The 20,414-nt window shown below is 39.8% G+C and overlaps 1 protein-coding gene across 7 annotated transcripts in view; it reads left to right on the top strand.

The window, feature by feature from the left end:
* BICRAL (BICRA like chromatin remodeling complex associated protein) overlaps nt 1-11,458 on the top strand; it is a 48,064-nt gene extending 36,606 nt beyond the window's left edge. For 4 of the 7 annotated variants that reach the window (XM_082050049.1, XM_082050048.1, XM_082050050.1 and 1 more), the window contains exons 7-12: nt 124-221; nt 4,540-4,601; nt 4,721-4,866; nt 5,033-5,127; nt 6,606-6,708; nt 7,502-11,458. In XM_082050049.1, the coding sequence (XP_081906175.1) occupies nt 124-221; nt 4,540-4,601; nt 4,721-4,866; nt 5,033-5,127; nt 6,606-6,708; nt 7,502-8,304 (1,307 nt within the window). In that variant the 3' untranslated portion in view covers nt 8,305-11,458. The remainder of the gene's footprint in view (nt 1-123; nt 222-4,539; nt 4,602-4,720; nt 4,867-5,032; nt 5,128-6,605; nt 6,709-7,501) is intronic. The other 3 variants (XM_082050054.1, XM_082050053.1, XM_082050052.1) reach the window with 1 other exon arrangement.
* The last annotated feature ends 8,956 nt before the right edge of the window (nt 11,459-20,414 follow it).

A 20,414-nucleotide genomic window follows, 5' to 3' on the forward strand; every position in this document is an offset into this window, starting at 1 on the left:
GCATGTGAGACATTTATCTTTCTCCTCCAAGCTAAAAGCTCAAGTAAAATGGTCAGAATAGGTACATGAAATTACTCGGGTCTTGCTTAGGGTGACAGAGTCTTTTTAACATGTTTTTTATAGGACAGGACTCTGGAGGAAAAATCATACAGCAATCTCTAGGAACAGCACAGCCACAAGAAAAAGTAATAGGATCATCATCAGTTCAACAGAGTATACAGGTAGAGAATACTTTTATTTATGTTTCCCTTTCCCTTAAAATTTTAGTGAAGTCAGGGATGTTTCAACTCTGTATTGATAACCTAGGAGTCCTTGCTGGTTTGGTGTGTGGGGTTTTGTTTGTTTGTTTGTTTGTTTGTTTTAGAGTATATGAAGTCACTCAAGCTTGTCAAATTCTACCTTGACGTGATAAACACTGAGTATTTTGCAAATTGATATTCTGAATGCTGTTTTGAGATTTAGTTCAGGAAGTGGAGTCTGTACTTTTCCCCAAAGATAATTGCTTATGACATAGCAATTCTTCATAGAGTTGGACATAAGTTAGACTAACTCTTAGCATCACTTCCTAGAAACTCAGATGTTCTCTAGCAGATTGGGAGGGGATGGTCTGTGAAAAGTAGCAGAAAATACCCATCTGGTCTTTTCTGTTTTATTCTTTACTGCATCATCGTTATTGTCTTCTTTCCCCAGTGTCTGTTTTTTTTTTTTTAAACCACCAAAAGTTCTCCTAGATACAGTAACTATATACAAAAATATAGCACTACGTCTAGGGCTTGGAGCTGGAAGGGAAGGCCAGCTTTTTGGAGGGGGAATACAATAACTTCTGGAGAGAGGAAGAAGTTGTTACATTCATGGACTGAGTAGCTGAGGGCAAGAAGTGAGGATTTGACATAAGTTTGCAAGTGTGGGCTCATTGTGGATGGAACTAAATTACACAGTCATGGAAGAAATGTTTTTGTTGTTGTTTTGGTTTTTTTTTTGTCAGGAATTCTTTTTCCTGTCTTACCAACATACATGTACAGCAGAAGATGTTCAGAATAGTGCTCTGTTATCAGTTCAGCCTGGGTTTGTGATTGTTGGTCAGATGTTCGTTCTCCTGTGGTGGTGAATGCTTTCATGCTCTGAATCTAGAGGTGTTTTGGCCAGCAAATACCCTCACAGTGTGCCAGCTTCGTGCTGCTTGTACTTTGCTAAGAAGAATGCTCTGAACTACATGCTTTTTTGTTCCTTCTAACCATGTTGTAATTCAAAAGAGCTTTCATGCAAGGTTTTTTAAAATCGTCAGTAACTTTTGCTCTGTGACTAATTAGTAAGCTTAGTTGACTAAAAAAACCCAACAACTTGGTATTAAACAAAGAGTCTTTGATCCATAGAGGTGGTGGGTGCTCCATCCCTGGAAATGTTCAAGGCTGGGCTGGATGGAGCTCTGAGCAACCTGATCTAGTTGAAGATGGTCCTGCTCATTGCAGGGGGTTGGACTAGATGAGCTTTGAAGGTGCCTTCCAACCCAAACTATTCTATGATTCTGTGCTTCTATGATCCACAGTGGCTTCTTTGGGAGAATTCTTGGGTTGCAGTAATGCCTCTCACACAGTGGGAACATGAGCTTTTACCACCTCGGAGAACTTCCGATCTTACTGCAGTGTTCCTGTGAAAAACCTTGGCTTCATAAATGTTTAAGGAAAGGAGATGATGATGTAAATTTACCTAATGGGTATATCTATAGCATTGACACTGAAACAGAATTCTTAGAACTGCTTTCAGCCCCCATCAAGCCACTGTGGCTTTTGAGAATATAAGTATGCAGTCTTAGCCTGCTTTCCTGACAAATACTCTAATCCCTCAAAATCACAGAATCACAGAATTTTAGGGATTGGAAGGGACCTCGAAAGATCATCTTGTCCAATCCCCCGCTGGAGCAGGAACACCCAGATGAGGTTACACAGGAAGGCGTCCAGGCAGGTTTTGAATGTCTCCAGAGAAGGAGACTCCACAACCCCCCTGGGCAGCCTGTTCAGTGTCTGTCACCCTCACTGTGAAGAAGTTTCTTCTCATATTTAAGTGGAACCTCCTGTGTTCCAGTTTGTACCCATTGCCCCTTGTCCTATCATTGTTTGTCACCAAGAAGAGCCTGGCTCCATCCTCATGACACTCACCCTTTATATATTTGTAAACATTAATAAGGTCACCCCTCAGTCTCCTCCAAGCTAAAGAGCTCCCTCAGCCTTTCCTCATAAGGGAGATGCTCCACTCCATCATCTTTGTTGCCCTGCGCTGGACTCTATCCAGCAGTTCCCTGTCCTTCTTTAACTGGGGGGCCCAGAACTGGACACAATATTCCAGATATGGTCTCACGAGGACAGAGTAGGGAGGAGAACCTTTTTCGACCTACTAACCGCCCCCCTTCTAATACACCTGAGGATGCCATTGGCCTACCTGGCCACAAGGGCACAGTGCTGGGTCATGGTCATCCTGCTGTCCACCAGGACCCCAGGTCCGTTTCCCCTACACTGCTCTCCAACAGGTCATTCCCCAGCTTATACTGGAACCTGGGGTTGTTTCTGCCCAGATGCAAGACTCTACACTTTCCCTTGTTATATTTCATTAAATTTTTCCCCACCCAACTCTCCAGCCTGTCCATGTCTCTGGATGGCAGCACAGCCTTCTGGCATGTCAGCCACTCCTCCCAGCTTGGTGTCATCGGCAAACCTGCTGATAGTACACTCTATTCCCTTGTCCAAATCATTGACGAATATATTGAATAATATAGGCCCCAGTACTGACCCTTGAGGAACTCCACTAGATACAGGCCTCCAACTAGACTCCGCACCATTGACCATGACTCTCTGGCTTCTTCCCTTCAGCCAGTTCACAGCCCACCTTACTACCTGATCGTCCAGACCACATTCCGTCAGTTTAGCAGTGAGGATGCTGTGGGAGACTGTGTCAGATGCCTTACTGAGGTCAAGGTAGACCACATCCACCACCCTGCCATCATCTATCCACCTCGTTATGTCCTCATGAAAGTCAATGAGGTTGGTCAAGCACGACTTCCCCTTGGTGAAGCCATGTTGACTGTGCCTAATGACCCTCTTACCCCTGATATGCCTTGAGATGGCACCAAGGATAAGTCATTCCATCAGTTTCCCAGGGATGGAGGTGAGGCTGACCGGTCTGTAGTTACCTGGGTCTTCCTTCTTACCCGTTTTGAAGACTGGAGTGACATTTGCTTTCCTCCAGTCCTCAGGCACCTCTCCCCTTTCCCAAGACATAGCAAAGATGGTGGAGAGTGGCCTAGCAATGACCTCAGCCAGCTTTCTCAGCTCCCCGGGTTGCATCCCATCCAGACCCATGGATTTATGGATATCCAGATTGCCTAATTGCTCCCTAACCCAGTCCTCATCAACTAAGGCAAACTCCTCCATTGTCCTGACTTCTTCTGGGGCCTCAGCGATACAGGGCTCCTCAGGACAGCTTCTGGCAGAGTAGACAGAGACAAAGAAGGCATTCAGTAACTCTGTCTTCTCTGTATCTTCTGTCACCAGGGCACCCACCCCATTCATCAGTGGGCCTGCATTGCCTCTGGTGTTAGTTTTATCTGCCATGTATTTGAATAAGCTCTTTTTGCTGTCCTTGACCCCTCTTGCAAGGTTTAATTCTAAGGAGGCCTTAGCTTTCCTCATTGCCTCCCTACACTCTCTGACAACAGCCTTATATTCTTCCCACATGGCCAGTCCCACTTTTCATGATCTGTAAACTTTCCTCTTCCACTGGAGCTTACCCAGCAGTTCCCTGTTTAACCACGCAGGTCTCCTGGCTGCCTTCTGTGACTTCCTACATGTCGGGATGCTCTGATCTTGAGCTTGGTAGAAGCAGTCCCTGAATGCTAACCAACTGTCTTGGGCCCCTTTACTTTCCCTTTCCCATGGGATTTCCCTTAGCAATTGCTTGAAAAGGCCAGAGTTCGCCCTGCTGAAGTCCAGGGTTGTGATTCTGCTTGGTATTTTGTTCCTGCCACACGAGATCCTGAACTCCACCATCTCATGGTCGCTGCAGCCAAGACAGCCCTCAACTTTTACTGCTTCAACCAGACCCTCCTTGTCAGGATGAGATCCAGCAGCTCTCCTGTTCTAGTTGGCTCATCCACCATTTGCATCAGGAAGTTATCATCAGTGCACTGCAGGCAAGATAACATCAGCCGAGAAGTGCAGAGGCAGTTCTTGAGAGCAGATTTGTTTAGAAAAGTTTTTAGTTGTATCTTTTCTTCTTTTCACCTGCTAAATTTGATAACCAACCTTGCTCCTAGTGCAGCATGTATATGCACTACAGTGGCATTTTCCTAAGAAGAACATTTCAGACCTTTGGTTTATGTAAGACAAGTGAGCTCCCTGTCTCATTGATACTGTGCTGGGTGAAAACAGGAGATAGTTGAAAGTGTTTATGTATTGGTGATATACTTAATTGGCAGAAATAAATGTTGAAACTTAAGCTTTGCAAAGGAAGGGCTATATTGTAATTTGTCTTTTACTTTGAATTTAGGTGGATGGTCATTTAGTTGGGCAGAAAAGACCTGCTGCTAAACAGTTAACTAAAGGAGCTTTGTAAGTCATTCTTCTTTTGTAATTTTTGTTGCAGATCTTTTATTTTTTTTTTTTCTTGGTCAATGTATAAACTTTGGTTAGCGTATGTGTTAATTAGATATAATTTATTTTCCTTGTAGTATTCTGCAGCAATTACAGAAGGATCAAGTGCACTCTGTGACACCAGATAAAAGTCAGTTCAGATCATTAAATGATGCAGTTCAGAGACTCCTTTCATACCATGTGTGCCAGGGAGCACTGCCAACAGAGGAAGACTTAAGAAAAGGTAATTTTCTTTTTAAAAATTGGCAATATATTTGTAATCAATGTATTGAGAGAATTCTTTATTAAGTTGGAGCAATAAAAAAGAGAACATTTTTAAATTTGTGCAGGTTATTGAACTGTCTGGTTACTAAACAACAGAATTTGACCATATACTCTTGTCTTTTTAGTGGACAGTGAATTTGAATCTGTAGCTACCCAGCTTCTGAAGAGGACACAGGCTATGCTGAACAAGTACAGATGTTTGCTTATAGAAGATGCAATGGTAAGGTGTATGACCCAGCTACATTTTATATTCATAGGATGTGATTCAGTTTGTTAAAAAAATACATCTACAGGAAGGTGAGAGCTAGCATTACAATTCATTTTGTTGATAGTATTTACCACCTTATAAAGGTGATAAATACATATATGCATTAAGGTTTTAGAGATACTTACATATAGCCAGTGTACTTGCTATTGCACCAGCAATCTTGGTGGCCAACCTGCATTTTAAGTGTTTGCACACATCTTAAAATCAGTGAAATGGGCTGCTTTTGTATTTCACATGCCACTTAAGTAAGGGTGCTGTTATATACAAGTTCCATAGATGTTCAAGACACAGGAACTTCATGTCTCTGCTTATACTTTGCACTTGTGTTGCACAGGCTGTGGTAGGAAGGTGATTTCTCTATATCTGTGGGTGATAGAGCCTGAAATAATGTTGAAAAGCTCCATTCAGAGGCCTCCAGCTATATTATAATTGGAGTAAACTCATATTACAATTCGCGACATCATTACTTCTCCTTAGAAGCTAGTTGTAGCCTCACATTTCCATCAGAAATACTTTGCAATTAAGTGCTTTCACAATCTCAGGTGTGAGGTAAAAAGAAAATTAACAAAGTTACTTTAAGAATCTATTATCAAGGATCAGGAAGTGTCATTGTGGCTTGAGACATGCTGGCTTTCAAGCCTTGGAAAAGTTTTGAATTTGAGTGTAATAGACATTTAAATAACTCTGCTTTAGGGACAGGAATACGTATTATAAGTTTTAGAGTTAATATGGTTTTGGACTCTAGCAGTCCCATTAAAAAAAATAATAACCATGAAATGTTTGCAAGTGATTGCAGGTGCCAGAGGGAAGCGGAGGTTATAATCTGTTCTTTCACCTTTTGATACATTGTATGGTAAATCCCATTCACTCATTTTGAAGAGGTTATTTAACATAGTATTCAGGTTTGGAAGTAGTTGCCTGTGTTGTGGCTTGGTAGCCAGTGATCTTTCCTCTGTGATGGATGAATCCACCTGGCTTGAAGGCATGGCCAGCAAAATGCAGCTCAGCACCAGCTAGTTAGACAGATGGGAGAGAAATGCAGGGAAGAAACAAGGTGATAGGGTGGTCCCATTGCAAGGTTTTTGCTGTTTCTCTCTCTAAAAGCAGAAGATACTGTATGGTAGAAAAAATTGCGGGGTATGGAGGTAAACATACTCAGTCCTAAAAAGGTACAGTAGTTCCTTGTTTTAAATTCTTTAACAGATGTACCATAAAATGTGAATAATAATTTTTGGCTGAGTTTTAGTAGTGGTTGGAGTAACAGTCAAGACTGTTGAAGATACTGTGTAGTTGTGAATGTTCTGCACAAATATCTAATCAAAGACGTTCTTTTTCTCTCAAGAGTAACTAGTCTATAAATGTTTTGATTTGGTACCAACATATGAGTGACTACATAGGTGGTTGTTTTTTTTTTTTTCCTTTTCCTGCAGCGGATAAATCCCTCTGCAGAAATGGTTATGATTGATAGAATGTTTAACCAGGAAGAAAGGGCATCTCTGACCCGGGATAAGCGTCTTGCACTAGTGGATCCTGGTAAGTGGTGATTAACTTCTGAATCTTACAAAAGCAACATTAGTATGGAGTGTTTAAAAATAGCTGTGGCCGCAGTGAGGCACTGTTTGCTAGGGATTCCAGTAATCGAAATACTGCATAAGCAGTTGCAAGTTAAATTTTAATAGCTCCCAGATTAAACAATCCAGAGACACTGCAAGGTTGAAGGCAGTTATTTGGGGAATAAATGTATTTGGCCTGTTCGGCAGGGAAATATTTCAAAGTTTCTTTTGATAATAGTCATGACTCCTGCATGATCTCAGTTCTAGTAGGGAAGAATGTGTGAGTTTGCTGGCAGTCAGAAAGGACACTGCTGTATGAAGCACGAATATTCTTGTTCGACTTAACGAAGTGTAGCTTTTAGAATGTCATGGCCACTTGAACAGCAGCATTTTTAACCAGACTGTTGTTGACCATTAGCAACTAGAAACACATTATTTGTGTAAGATAACACTTACTATTTGTTTAAGTGTTGCCCATATTTTAAAAGATATTAAGAGGATGTATTGAAGAAGGTATTAGTTTTCCAGATACCATAATTGCATATTTAGAATGCTAGTAAATGCCCTTAGTCTGGTTTTACAGTGCACATATGTGCGTAGTGTGGTGATTAATTTAATGATACTCTCCTACACTTAAGCACGTGCACATTTCTTAAAGATGTGAATCCATTGGCTGTGGATGTTATTAGAATTTTAATACTTAGAAACTATGTTGGAGTGTCTTATTTTGATGGATAGGTAATTTAAGTAATATGTTGTTACTTAATTTTCAGATGGTTATCAGGCTGATTTTTGTTGTTCTGCCAAACAATTTGATAAAACAGTGGAAGAAGCACAGTCCAGCAAAAGTGACCATCAGTCTAGCAAAACATTACCTTCTCGAAGTCAGACTACCAAAAGCCAAGCCAGAGACCGACCAAAATCCAGCTCAGCAGAGTCCACAAATCACAGTAAACTTCCTCTAGTGCCTAACAACATTCTGACACCACAAGAAGGAGTAGCTTCCACTAAAAAATCGGAGAGCCTCACTAAAGCTTTAAAGTTTGACAAAGCTAATTGTTCTTCTGAGAGCCAGTATGCGGCCCTTTCTGAAGAAAAGATGGCTGGGAAAGATCTTGCTAAGTCCACTGAGAATTCTTCGAGTCCTGAAGACTTGGCAAAAACTGTGTCAAGAGGCGGTCATGGAACACACAACAAAATATCAAGGAACACAGTTCAGTCTTTCTCAAAGGTAACGTGTAATAATTCCCTCCAAGACAAATCTCTGAGGAGCTCTCCAAAGAATGAGGTTTTGCATCCTGATAACAGGAAAAGCTCTGGCGAACCCCAGCAAGACTTACTGCTCAGTAAGAGTTTAGAAACTACATTTAAAAACATCTTGGAACTTAAAAAAGCTGGGAGGCAGCCGCAAAACGAGGCAACAAGTAGCGGCTCAGTTGAATTAGAATTTCCTAATTTTTCACCTATCGCTTCACAGGAAAACTGCCTGGAAAAATTTATTCCAGACCACAGTGAAGGTGGTGTAGAAACTGACTCTATTTTAGAAGCAGCTGTAAATAGTATCTTAGAGTGTTAATAGTTACAGTACCATGGACAAGTTATGTTTCTCTTAGCAGAAGCAAATGTGAATGACACCACAAGTACAGCCTGACATGCATTTAAGGTTAACCTTTCTGAACTAGATTCTGTTCTGTGTTTGAGAGCAATACTCATTGTGGTTACAGTGAGATATCCAAGTAAAGTTAATCCTTGTTAGAATGCAGTCTGTTAGGGCCTTACTACTTCAAGTATTACTCCAATAGTGCTTTTGATAATTGCGCAGTACTGCAACCCCAACAAGGTTGCAGGTTGTTAGGCCCTACGTAATACGGTAATATACTGACAATCACAGTCATTTGAAACGATATATTTATTAAGAAAATGTTTTTAAAAAGTTATGGAAGCAACAATTCTCCCCTGCCCTTCTCTTACATAAATCATCAGATATTTAGTTTTTCTGGAAAACCCACTGTACCTCTATTCAGAAGTGATTATTTGCTTTGTTAATGATTATGTGTTCTAGGATTCTTAAGTTGGAAGGATATAATCAGTGTGTTTACAAGGCTTCATAATTTAAACTTAAAGTGCTTTTCTATTGCTTTCTGAGCAGAAACTAGTACTTGATGATATATTTGTAGTGGGTAACTTTAGTCTGTGGGATGATATTATATGATCTTAGTCACAGTGGCATGATATGAAGTAATAAATGCTTGACTAAGGAAGGTAGAACGGAAGCCGGTAAATGGCAAAGTGTACAGGTTGAGGCCAAGATAGAGCCATGAATTTATATATATAATGCATATATATGTTAACTCTTGAGGAAAAGATTTTGCATTTTATAATTGGATGTAGTCAGCCTTGAGTCTTGCTGAAGTGGTATAAATGGTGGTGTTTTTTGTTTTATTTTTTTTTTTTCGACCAAGTGTCAAAAGCACTTTTATTTGAAAACTCTTATGATATTTGTAGCTTATATTTTAAGAAGACATTAGCCTTACTCTGATTAAAGGCCAGTGTTTATTTTTTTTTGTTTTTGCTGTCAGAGAATGTTAAATCATCCACTGTAGCAGTCATAATTATCAAGATATGTACAGACCAAAGTCGATCAGCAATCCCATTGTTTAAACATATCAAAAAGTGTATAATTATTAATTCAGATTGTAGAGCCAAGTGAAACCATTGCATGGTTTGTATTTGGCTTGCTCTCATGTTAAGATAGAATCTTATTATTTTATTTATTTATTTTAATCTATGACTTATTTTTTTTTTTTTTGCTGCCCATGCTGCTTTTTCCTAGTTTACTTTGGTCATGAGTGCTTTTGTGCACATTAAGTGCGCTGACATTTGTCACGTGCATGTAGTACATATGTCTGCTCAGGAGGGTATCGCTTTGGTGATTTCTGAGGTATGCTCATGTTCTCCCCAGACCTCCACAATTTCTCAGACAAATCAGCAGCTATTTTCCAGACTTGCTGATTGCAGTTTCCATAATAGAGAGGCTCTTTGTGACAAGCTGTGGTTGTCAGTCAGATCGCCAGGAAAGAAAACAGTTGGTTTTGCTGTCACGTAATTCAGTCCATCTGAACAGCACAAAAGAAAGCAGAATTAGGTCCTTATGACAGTAGAAGATGACAGTGAACCTGTGTGTTGAGCTACAGTCCACTGTCTGACCACTAAAGGAAACCAAATCTAGAAGCAATGTGAGAAAGATGAACTTACTTAAAATTATTTTCCCCTTCAACATGAATGGAAATACTGGTTTTGTATGTTACTAATTGCCATTTAAAAAAATTGTGCCAATTTCAAAGTACTTGTTTGTAAAAACCCAACATTCCCAAGTATTGTATAAAATATTCAAGGTAATAATAAGTATTGCCAGTTTTAAATTTTTAGTTAGATGTCTATAGAATAGACTCTCAGGTGGTTAGTTGTTTTCTTATTGGCAAAACTGACAATATAGTCTTCACCTATTGCCTTCTTAGGTTTAATAATATACTTATGGCTGTGTATTGTGATGCGTATTTTATTTTGTCGTTTTGGAAATTTAACCATTCTAAACTATCTTGGAAGGAAAACAGCAAGTTACACAGCTGTATGTTAACTATTTAAATTTTTCTCTTATAGGGGGAAAAAAGTGAAGTTGCACATTCATTGATCCATTTGCTTTTTGTACCACCTCAAAATAGGTACGGGGTCTCCAGCCTCTCTACAACAAATACATAGTTGAAGTATCAGGCTATGTGTCTTCTATTGGATCTCATTTGGGGATGGGGACAATGGCGTAAAAAAAATGGCAAATTACAAAAAGTGATCATGGTCTATTTGGTCAGACACATTTCTCTGAAATACTTATGAGGGGAACCCGTGGAACAATCTTAGCAAGATTAATCTTAGACTATTAATGTTCTGTTGTTCACTCCTTTGAATTCAGTTCTAAAGGAATTCTGGTACGTGGTGGAGCAGTAAATGAAAGAATTGTATTTTTGTTGTGCTTAAACAAAGTCTGAATTTATTAATCATATGGGCTCAAGTCCAGCAAAGTATTGTGAATGTGCATGACTTGAAACATGTCTTCATTATTTTGCTGGATCGGCGTTGTGATTTCAATGTTATTTAATACTGCCTAATATTAAAACAAATTTTAAACTGGCAATTAAGAAAACTATGTTCGTTTTGAAGATATTAGTATAATTTATCTGTTAGATTAGGGAGGCCTTACAGACTGACTTCACTTAAAGAGGATGTGTCACTTATTGTCAGTGTGGTATGGACTTTATTTGCTTAAATACCTTCATTTGTAAAGTATGTCTCACTTGAAATTGCTTTGTATACATTTTGTAAAAATATTTATAAAATGTTTTGTAAAAAAAAAAGTATAACAAATTGCAGTTTATTTTGTTATGTTGGATAAATACTGTTAAAAGACACAAGTCAGTAAATATATTGTTAATCCATGGATAGGAAATGTTTAGTTGGAGATTACAAATTGAAACAACCATTGCAATACAGCCAAAGATTTGGGAAAAAATGTCTATCTGTGATTGTCTTGATTTAACCAAGTTGAATATTTACATTTCCAAAAGAGGATTGTTGTCAGTTTTAGGTAATATGGTTGCAAAATATTCTTACTCCTTTTTATAGTGCAGCCCTGCTATAGAGTACTTAGTACACCAACTTTCCACACTCTTTACAAATCTTTCTGAACATACGCTATTAGGACTTAGTTTATGTGGTGTTTTAACTACATATATAATGTTGATCTCCAGATAACAAGGTTGCCAGTGGTTCTTGTCTGTTGCCATTAGGAATCTTGCATGGTGAGGTTGCTGAGACGTGTTCTCCTTCTCCAGCATGTTTCCACAATATAGAGGCATCATCTTCCCGGTACATCAGGGAGGTGGAAGAAAAGTGAGGGATTTTGTTGCTCAGCTGGCGCCTCACCCATGCCACGGGTTTCTGCGTTGTGCCAGTTGTGTTTGGTTATAGATACCTGTGTTTGCAGACTTCCCATTCCTGCCTTGTGGCTGTGAGAAGATGCTACAGTTGCTGGTGATGTTAATGCTTCTTCTGACTTCCAGAGGAGTGATGAACTTTTTTTGCTGTGGTTGAATTTTTCACAAGGTGTGCCGAGATTCTGATCTAGTAAAAGCTCTTATATTTGGAACTTCAACACTTTATTTTTGGAGGCTGTGAAAGCGAAGGATTGGTGAGGCGCTCTGCCTCTCAACTTGGAGTAGGGCCAGCTGTGTTGAAAGGTAGAAGTCTTTCTGGTTAGTATTCATCATTTTGTCAATGAGACAAAATAAACATGCATTTTGAATGCTTTTCACATGGATTCAGGCAGCAACAGCATGAGTAAAATCAGTTATATATTATTTTTATCTCTGGATTAGGATAGCTAGGCATCTTGGAATTTTTTTTTTTCTCTTTATCATATCCCTGTAGAATTACCAGGCAACTTTCTGGGTTGAGAAACATTTGATGTACCCGTTTACCATGCAGCTGTCTTCACTTTAGAGTAACTTTGTTACAAGAACATGGTGTATTTTTTTAATTGCCTTTTGATAGCATTTTTTATGGTGGGGTTCGTTACGTTTATTCCAACGTTCAAGGCAGAATTTCTGAAGATTTTGGGTGTGTCCTTTCTTCTTCTTCCTTTCTCTTTATAAGCCTTTGAATTTTCCCTTTAGAATTCTACACACTTCTTGGAGTTTTCACAAGAATGTATTTGTCAGACATCTTTAAGAAATTGTCTTCATGACTTGGGGGTCACTTGTCACTTCGGTTAGAAAAGGTCCTTGCAGAAAATCGGTGGAGATCTGAACAGCAGCAGCTCTGGTGCGCAGATACAACGTGCGATACACAGGTTTCACACTGCGGTAGTGGTGGGTATACTCGAAGTAGTTGTTTATAATGTATGGATTGACATTGGTCTTTGCTACTAGTCTTGCAACTAATTGTTGTATAGGAAATTGAAAAAAATGTATTCATAGTAACTAGTTGCAGTAGGTAAAGAAGCAAACTTGAGCAAGCTGGCTCTGTTAGGGACTTAGAATGACAGTGTCCTGCTGAACCAATATTTTTGGTGTGAAAGCAAAAACCTCTGAAGTTGCCCTGTTGTGTTCTGAGCATAAAACTCTGCTTTATTTTTTCCTGAGTTTGATATCGTGCAGTTTTGTGGGGACAAACATTTTACAAGCGGAGGAAGAAGCTAAATCTGAACCTGATGCTCTGCTGTAGTATACGCTTTGCTTGGCCTCTAACTCTGGCTTCTGTTTAGGTGGGTGCCCTTGTTTCTGCACATGACTGGCCTGGAATGTAACGCTCGGTCTTCATTGCTGCTTTTGCACCGTGGGATGTTTTGGAGGAATTTCTTAAAGAAAAGAAATAGAATCATTTAGGTCTGAAGAAACCCTTAAAATCATCGAGTCCAATTGTTGACACTGCCAAGTCAAATGAAGTGTTCTCATTTGAAGTAAATTGTTTCAACCATATTAATGAAAGGACAGCAGCTTTAGAGTTCAGTGCTTTGAAGGGGAAGCAAGCTTAGTCCATGCTGATACATCTCAACAGCTTTGAATGTTTCCGTTAGCTTTTATGTCTATGTAGCTTTTCACTACATGGTGTAGTCATACCAGAGGCCACATTTTCAAAATTATCCTGACGTTTTGGCTATACGAACTCCTTACTCTCAAATTTTTATTAACACCTTGTGAAGATAATGTTTCATTCTAGTTTTTTTACCAAGACAGGCTAGTTCTGATAGAGCTCCACTCTCTCTGCACACCACTGAGGTGGTGGTAACATAGACCTACCTCTGACATTCTTTTCTAGACACCTGGCACGTAGGGCCTGATCCACAGTGTGTCGACTCAGTGGAAAGATGATTTTCAATTGAGGATTGTGGTGGTAGTACTTCTCTTTTAAAAAGTAAAAATCAAAAAAGCATCAGATTTAATTGATACAATACCCTTGGGTGGAAGGCAATGCAAGGACTCTCAGATTCTACAGCGATGACCATCTCAGCACTTGGGTAGGTAGCATTATATAACTAATGGTGTCATTTAGGGTGATGAATTAATGTTTTCAAATAAGCAAGCTGCTAATTTTTTCCTCTAAACGTTAAACACTTTTAACAATTGCTGCACAGTTCTGAAAATACAAGACTTTGCTCTCTCCTGTGAACTTTGACTCCAGATGTTCTTACTGAGATGTGAAACCGTGCATAAGCCATGGGGAGAAATTATTGCAAGTAGTAAACGGCAAGTAAGTGGTACAGTGACTGGAATTACAAAAGTGAGGCAAAATCCTATCTGTATTATTGTGGTCAAAACAGAAGTTCAGCAGCTGACATTAAATTCAGAAATTGCAAATTGTGAAGTTTAATTGGAGAAGTACAAGGTTGAAATCATTAATGCATGTAGTTCCCGAGCTGTGTCTCAACAACTGGATCCTCATCAACTTCAAGCTCTGGGAATTACTTCAGAGATATTAAAAATTGACAACTTTTTTTCAGATGGCACATAAAGACTCTGGGGAAAAGGTTCTTGTAACTTTTCATGTAACTTCTAAAGCTGTGTGATCACAAATTATGCTCTTGTTTTTGTGGGTGAATTCCGTTTGCAAACAGGCAGCTATCAGCTTCAGGAGAGCTGCTGCAGCATGTGTTTGTGTACAGAAAAAGCCAGTCAAAGAAAATTTGGCCCAGTTTGGCTTCAGTGATTATTATTGGAAGTCAAGGGTATAAATATGGGAATTTAGATGCTTTTCTTACACTGCACATTCAGCCACTGGGCCAGCAAAGAGAAAATACGTATATAAATGTTATTTTTGTTCTCTTTAGAGTACTTTTAAGTGATGTGAACAAGAATATTTCTGCACTAATATTGAACTTGAATAACTTTAAAAATCCAGTTTGAAGCTGGTTTCATCTCAGATTAGAACTTCTTCCAAAATGTTACTCCAAAATACAATCATACACTGAAACTATATTTCAATTATGTAATAGATGTTTTAGGCTCTTTTTTTTTCCAGCCGCGCTGTGTTTGATGCACGTGTGGTGCGTGTCCTTGGCGTGAGCAGCAGCAGAGAGCGGCGCTGTTGGAAACCTCCTGTCCTTCATTGCACAGCCTGACGTTGGTAGGTGTACCTGAGCCTGGAAAATGCAAACGGAATAAAAATACATGTGGTTCAAATTACAGGGGTTGAACAATTCAATTGCACCTTGCTTTCAAGGTAAAATTAATTGCGAAATAGGGGATTTGGGAGGCCCGTATTAACAGGGACCAGTACCAGACCAGTCTGCGGTGCCTGCCAAGGGCTGGATACGCAGTGCCCAGGAACAGCGCTCAGAAACTTGTGTGTGCAGGGAGGGAAATGCAGGTGAAGCTGGAGAAGATGAGGATTCACAGTCTGGAAAAGATGAGCAGGAAGGCAGGTAAGTGTGTGTGTGGGGCGCTGGATTTTGTGGGGACCTTTGAGATTTGAATGACTACGCTTGATTTTAGAAACACAGGATGTATTACACACACAGGAGTTTGGAATACATCCATTTCTGTATTAGATCATGTAATGAACATTTTAAAAAATTAGTAAACACATTGTCTTTTTTCCCTCCCTTTGCATCTCTGAAAATGTCTGGATGACAGTGGGTGAAGAATGAATTAACAATGTAGTGAATATTCTACTTGGATGTAGATTTGTGTATCTTACTAGTGCAAAGATGAGCTCAACACAATTTGAATGCTGATTGTGAAAGAACATAGATAATGCACAAGGTCTGGTTTTAAATTGAGCAAGAACATGACTAAAAATGGTGAGTGAACTCCAAAATAATATGGAATTTGGGAAGTGTTTTCGTGATACTGAATGAGCATCATTGCAGTGTAATCCTTACCAAGAACTAAGGAAGACGTGGAATCTATTTGCTACTATGCTGCTTTTTTTTCTGGGGTTAAATTTTCCCCACTTAGAGCTTGAGTTTTTAGTGAAAACTTAACACGACCTTATGACATCTGTAATAATTAGTATTCAATTTATGAGAACACTTTATGTTAGTCTTGCCTATTAAGGAGGGCAATTTTAATTGTGACAACCAGCCTGAGCATTAAGGCTTCCCAAGGATTTGCAGGCCTGCTTTTTATGTAAGTTGAATTCCACCACAATTGAGTTTGTCAAAGCCAGAAGAGAGGTGCCACCCAGCTCTGGTTTTTGTTGTTTTATCCTTTGTCAATCAAATCTGAAGCCCCTAAGCAAATCAGCATTCTCAGGTACTTCCAGCCTTAAGTCACTTTGCCCTGTTTCTGCAGCAGTGTTATGTCAGAGACCGCCCGATTTATTTCATAGCTGTTGTGATCAACCAAGCTCCTACAAATAATCGTAACTGTTTTATCTATACTCCCATTTTCCTTAAGTGAGATGTAATAACTTCTGGGGAATTTAATTTTATGTCTCTAATTTGTAAACTCTACAGCCGAGAGACTCCCTTTGCCATTTGCCTGCAGGTGTGTTTAGCATCCGCCCCAAGCAGGGTGAAGGGATTTTCTTTCTGACCTTGCTAGCTAGCTACTAATCCAGATACCTGGACAAGACTACTGGTGACAACGAAAACTGGAAATTTGATTTTTTTAAATTATTATTATATTTTTTTTTAATTCTGCCACACTCTTTCAGAGCAGAAGGTGCTGATAGCAGTTTTATGACTACAACTCTGGTACCAGGGTCCAGGCACGAAAAGAATGTGAGACTGAAGGTTGGAGTTAACCATGCCACTAATGGTGAGACCAAGTTAAAGGAGCCTCAAAACGTTATAGGCAAATATAGTTCTGTTTGTCTGTACTGCAATCCAAAGGCAAGAATTGACTTGAAATCCAGTTTTGTGTATAGAGAAGAAGAGGAGAAGGAACAGACATAAATTGTTAAAGGTCAGTTGCTTTTCAGAACAGCAGAAAAATGAGGATTTTTGTTTACATTTTGCTTCCCCTCCTTTACTTAACAAGGCTGCAGGAACTTTGCATTGGTGAGTTGCCTTAGTCTTCTGTAAAAGGTTTAAAAAAAGAAAAGAGAGGGTGGAAAAGGCAATACTCAGCTGTGTGTGTCCATTCCAGGGGTAGTTCAGTAACATCAGGTTCTGTGCAAATAAACAGTAGGTTTCAATTGTCCGCGGCTTATTATCACCCAAATTTGATTTGCACACGCTTCAAAGGGACTCATATCTTTCCATTTAGTTATTTGTTTCAGTGTGATGAATCTTTAATTCAAACCAATTGTGAGTCCATTCCCAACTGGAAAAAAAATGCGAAGAATGTGTTTATCCTCAGTCATATCAGTATCTTTCTTTAGTTATATGTATGTGGTGATTCGTGGCCTCAGTGGGGAGGTGAATTTGTGTCAATTTGTGAATTGGCTTTGCCTGTTTGGCAAGTTTGTAAAGGGTTTGGTCAGTTGTAGAGAGGCTTAAATAATTGTGCATAATGGAATGGTTCTGGTGGGCTTTGAGTACGTTTTAAAGTTATACAGATGTAACAATATTTCATTCTGAGTACATTTTTTGTCCAGATATTATTTTCCCTTATGCAAGATCAGGTCAGTTGGTCCTTTGCATGCACATTTTTTCTATTCCTGTAATTTTCTTTTTAATCTTTATAGGCAGGCTATTTTTTCCTCTCTCTGTAGTGCCACAGCCTAATGTCTCTGAGGGCATTGAAATAATGTTTGCATGCCTTTCCTCCACCAAAAGCATCAACTACAAAATACAGGCCTGTAATGAGAAAACAAGGCAGTTTAAGAAATGTCTGATGCAGTGATTGATTGAGTAGATGTTGAGCATGACCTTAGAAATCTTGCAATGTTCTGTCATTTGGACATTGTTCTGGGCAACTGTCTCTAGGTTACCCTGCTTGGGCAGAGGTGTTTGACAAGATGGCCTACAATAGTCCCTTGCAACCTCAGCCATTCTGTGGTTCTGCACCAATAATATTTAGCAAAAATTTTGAAGAAAGTATAATAGTGTACAGTACTAAATGTAACTTTGGTTTCACTGACTGCGGTTTTGAATTTAACTTTTTGGGGTCACACAGGTGATGATATTGAAAAATACATTGCTTTCAGTTCTTCATGACCTAGACAGAGAATACATCATCAGAAGCATGTTAAAAGATTGTTACTGGTCAAATGCTTAGTATTTTAGAAAAAAACACCGGAATTATAGGTGCCTGTAAGACTATTTATCCTGCTTAAAGGGAGCATATTTTTAATTTTTGTGTTCTCATAGATAAGTGCTGGGAACATATTAGCACTGTGCAAGTGTTGTACAGTGCATTCACGTGCTTGCACACACTCACCACATTCTGACCTGTTGGACCTGCAAGTATCCTTGGCTGTCAGACAGCTTTTTAATTACGTGACGCATGCTCTTCTTCTGAGGATGCCTTTCTCATTGCACAGGACAGCTCAGGTACCCTCTGCTGTAGTCGGGTCTGTCTAAAGGCTCATCTACATGCTATGTGAAAGTTACACCACACCTAATGAGGCCAAAGCCCCATGCGAGCAGCATCTCCAGTTCCTAGGTGAGAGTCTGTCCCCAGCAGAATGCTGAGCATCCATTCCCGCTTCCTCGGCCTCCTCCAGGAATCAAGCTCTGTCCTCCCATTGACTCCACTGGGAAGACAGCACCGACCTCCAGGATCCCTGAGTACTCCCAGTACACATCTTTGTGAAGCCAAAACAGCAACTGGTAGTAAATAGGTGTCGTCTTTAGCGGAGCTGGCTCCTGAGGACTTCCCAACGCCACAGCTGCTGGTCCTCTCTGGGGAGCCTGCTGTGTGCTATGGCTCGTGACTCCGGGCAGTCATAAAGTGCTCGCTAGATGGGGTAAATGCTCTTCATTTTAACAGGCCTTGCCTAGTTTTCCTGTTAAAAGCACTCGATGTCCATCCTCACCCATGGTCTCTGCCAGTTATCTGGTGTACCGTCTGCTCCTGCGGTAGCTGCCAGCTTCCCCCTCCAGAGCGGTCTTGATCTCTTCCTTCAGCTGATGGTGAAAGCGGTGCTGGCACCTTCTTTCTGAGCACAGAGAGCAAACTTAGAAGACCCTTGTTCAGATGTTTGAGCCTCTGCTTTTTTTCTGCACCTTGGAATCAGTCTTTCTGATTAAAAGATTATTATTTATTTAGCGCCTTTGTGCTATAATGACTCTGGCCAAAGAGCAATCTGCCATCCAGCTGGCTGAGCACTTCACAGCCACAGCAGGGAAAAGGGTAAATCCAATCAGGGAAGTGCTGCCTGTAAAGCTGGTTGAGAACTCGTTAGCGAGCCCTGCTAAGTGTTAACAGCTATTTACAGTTGCATGTAGCTTTGGTGCAGATTCTTGCAAAAAATGGTATTAAGACTGTGCACTCCTCTTTCCCCTTGTGCAGGCCCGGCTGCCCTGAGCCCCCACTGCAGTGGTCTGGCCTCCTCCACCCTCAGCTGAGTGAGGGGGTTTAGGCTTAAATCACTTGTACCTCGGGATGATTAGATTGGGTATTAGGAAAAATTTCTTCACGGAAAGGGTTTTCAAGCACTGGAACAGGCTGCCCAGGGAAGTGGTTGAGTCATCATCCCTGGAAGGGTTTAAATGATATATAGATGAAGTTCTTAGGGACATGGTTTAGTGTCAATGTTAGGTTAATGGTTGGACTTGATGATCTTAAAAGTCTCTTCCAACCAAAATGATTCTATAATGAGTATTTGGGAGTATTTTTTATTAATTTTTATTTTCCCAAGAGAAGGAAGAAGGAATTGGGGGCAAGTAAACCCTAGAATCTGGGGAAAAGCTAAATTTTGCAGACCCATTTTTGTTTGTATTTTTGCCTGCTTTTCAGCAAGAAATAGCATGTACAGATTCTGTAAGCAGACAGACACAGTAGTACTGCAAAGTGTGAATTTCTCCCAGCTGTCTTAATGGAGTGTTGATTTTAGAACGGAATTTCACTGCTGCTTGCTATGCAATTAACACCCAGTTAATACATTTGTTTAGTTCAGCTATGTGGTACCACACTTTGTGTTGGGGTGGGTGTCAATATGGACATGTTAATGAAAATATCTGTTTAAGATGAGTAGTCAAAAAGCAAACAGAAACAGAGGCTGTGGAAGCAGGAATAAACCAGGAAAAGCTGGTCATATTGTAATTCAATAAAAATTAAATTGAATAAAGTGTTAATTTCTGTTATGCCCCCAAAAAGCCAGGGTAAAAAGACAGGGAGTTGAGAGGAAATTAAAAAATGTAGGAAATCAAGTAAAAAGGAACCTGACAAAATAATGGCTGATGCAGAGAAGGTGAATTTTATACCTCCATGTAAACTTGAAATACAGGAGAACAGGACAGCTAATGAAACAAAGATAAGCATCAAGTGAGGTAAAAAAAACCTCAACCTTCTATAAGGTAAAAAATCTTATATTAAGAATAGAACTGTTCCAGAGTACTAACAGAATAGTAATTACTGCCTTGTGTAACAGCACTGCAATTTAGTGATACAAGGCTTTCAAAATTAAAGCACAGTGAGATGTAAAAACCCACCCTGATTGAGGAGACTGCACTTTTTAGTGAGAAAACAATTTGCAAGAGTTACAATTTCAAGGCGTTTTAGGATCTGACCGCTTCTCAGCAGC

The sequence above is a fragment of the Streptopelia decaocto genome, assembly GCF_964273445.1.
Source record: "Streptopelia decaocto genome assembly, chromosome: 3".
NCBI classification, from domain to species: domain Eukaryota; kingdom Metazoa; phylum Chordata; class Aves; order Columbiformes; family Columbidae; genus Streptopelia; species Streptopelia decaocto.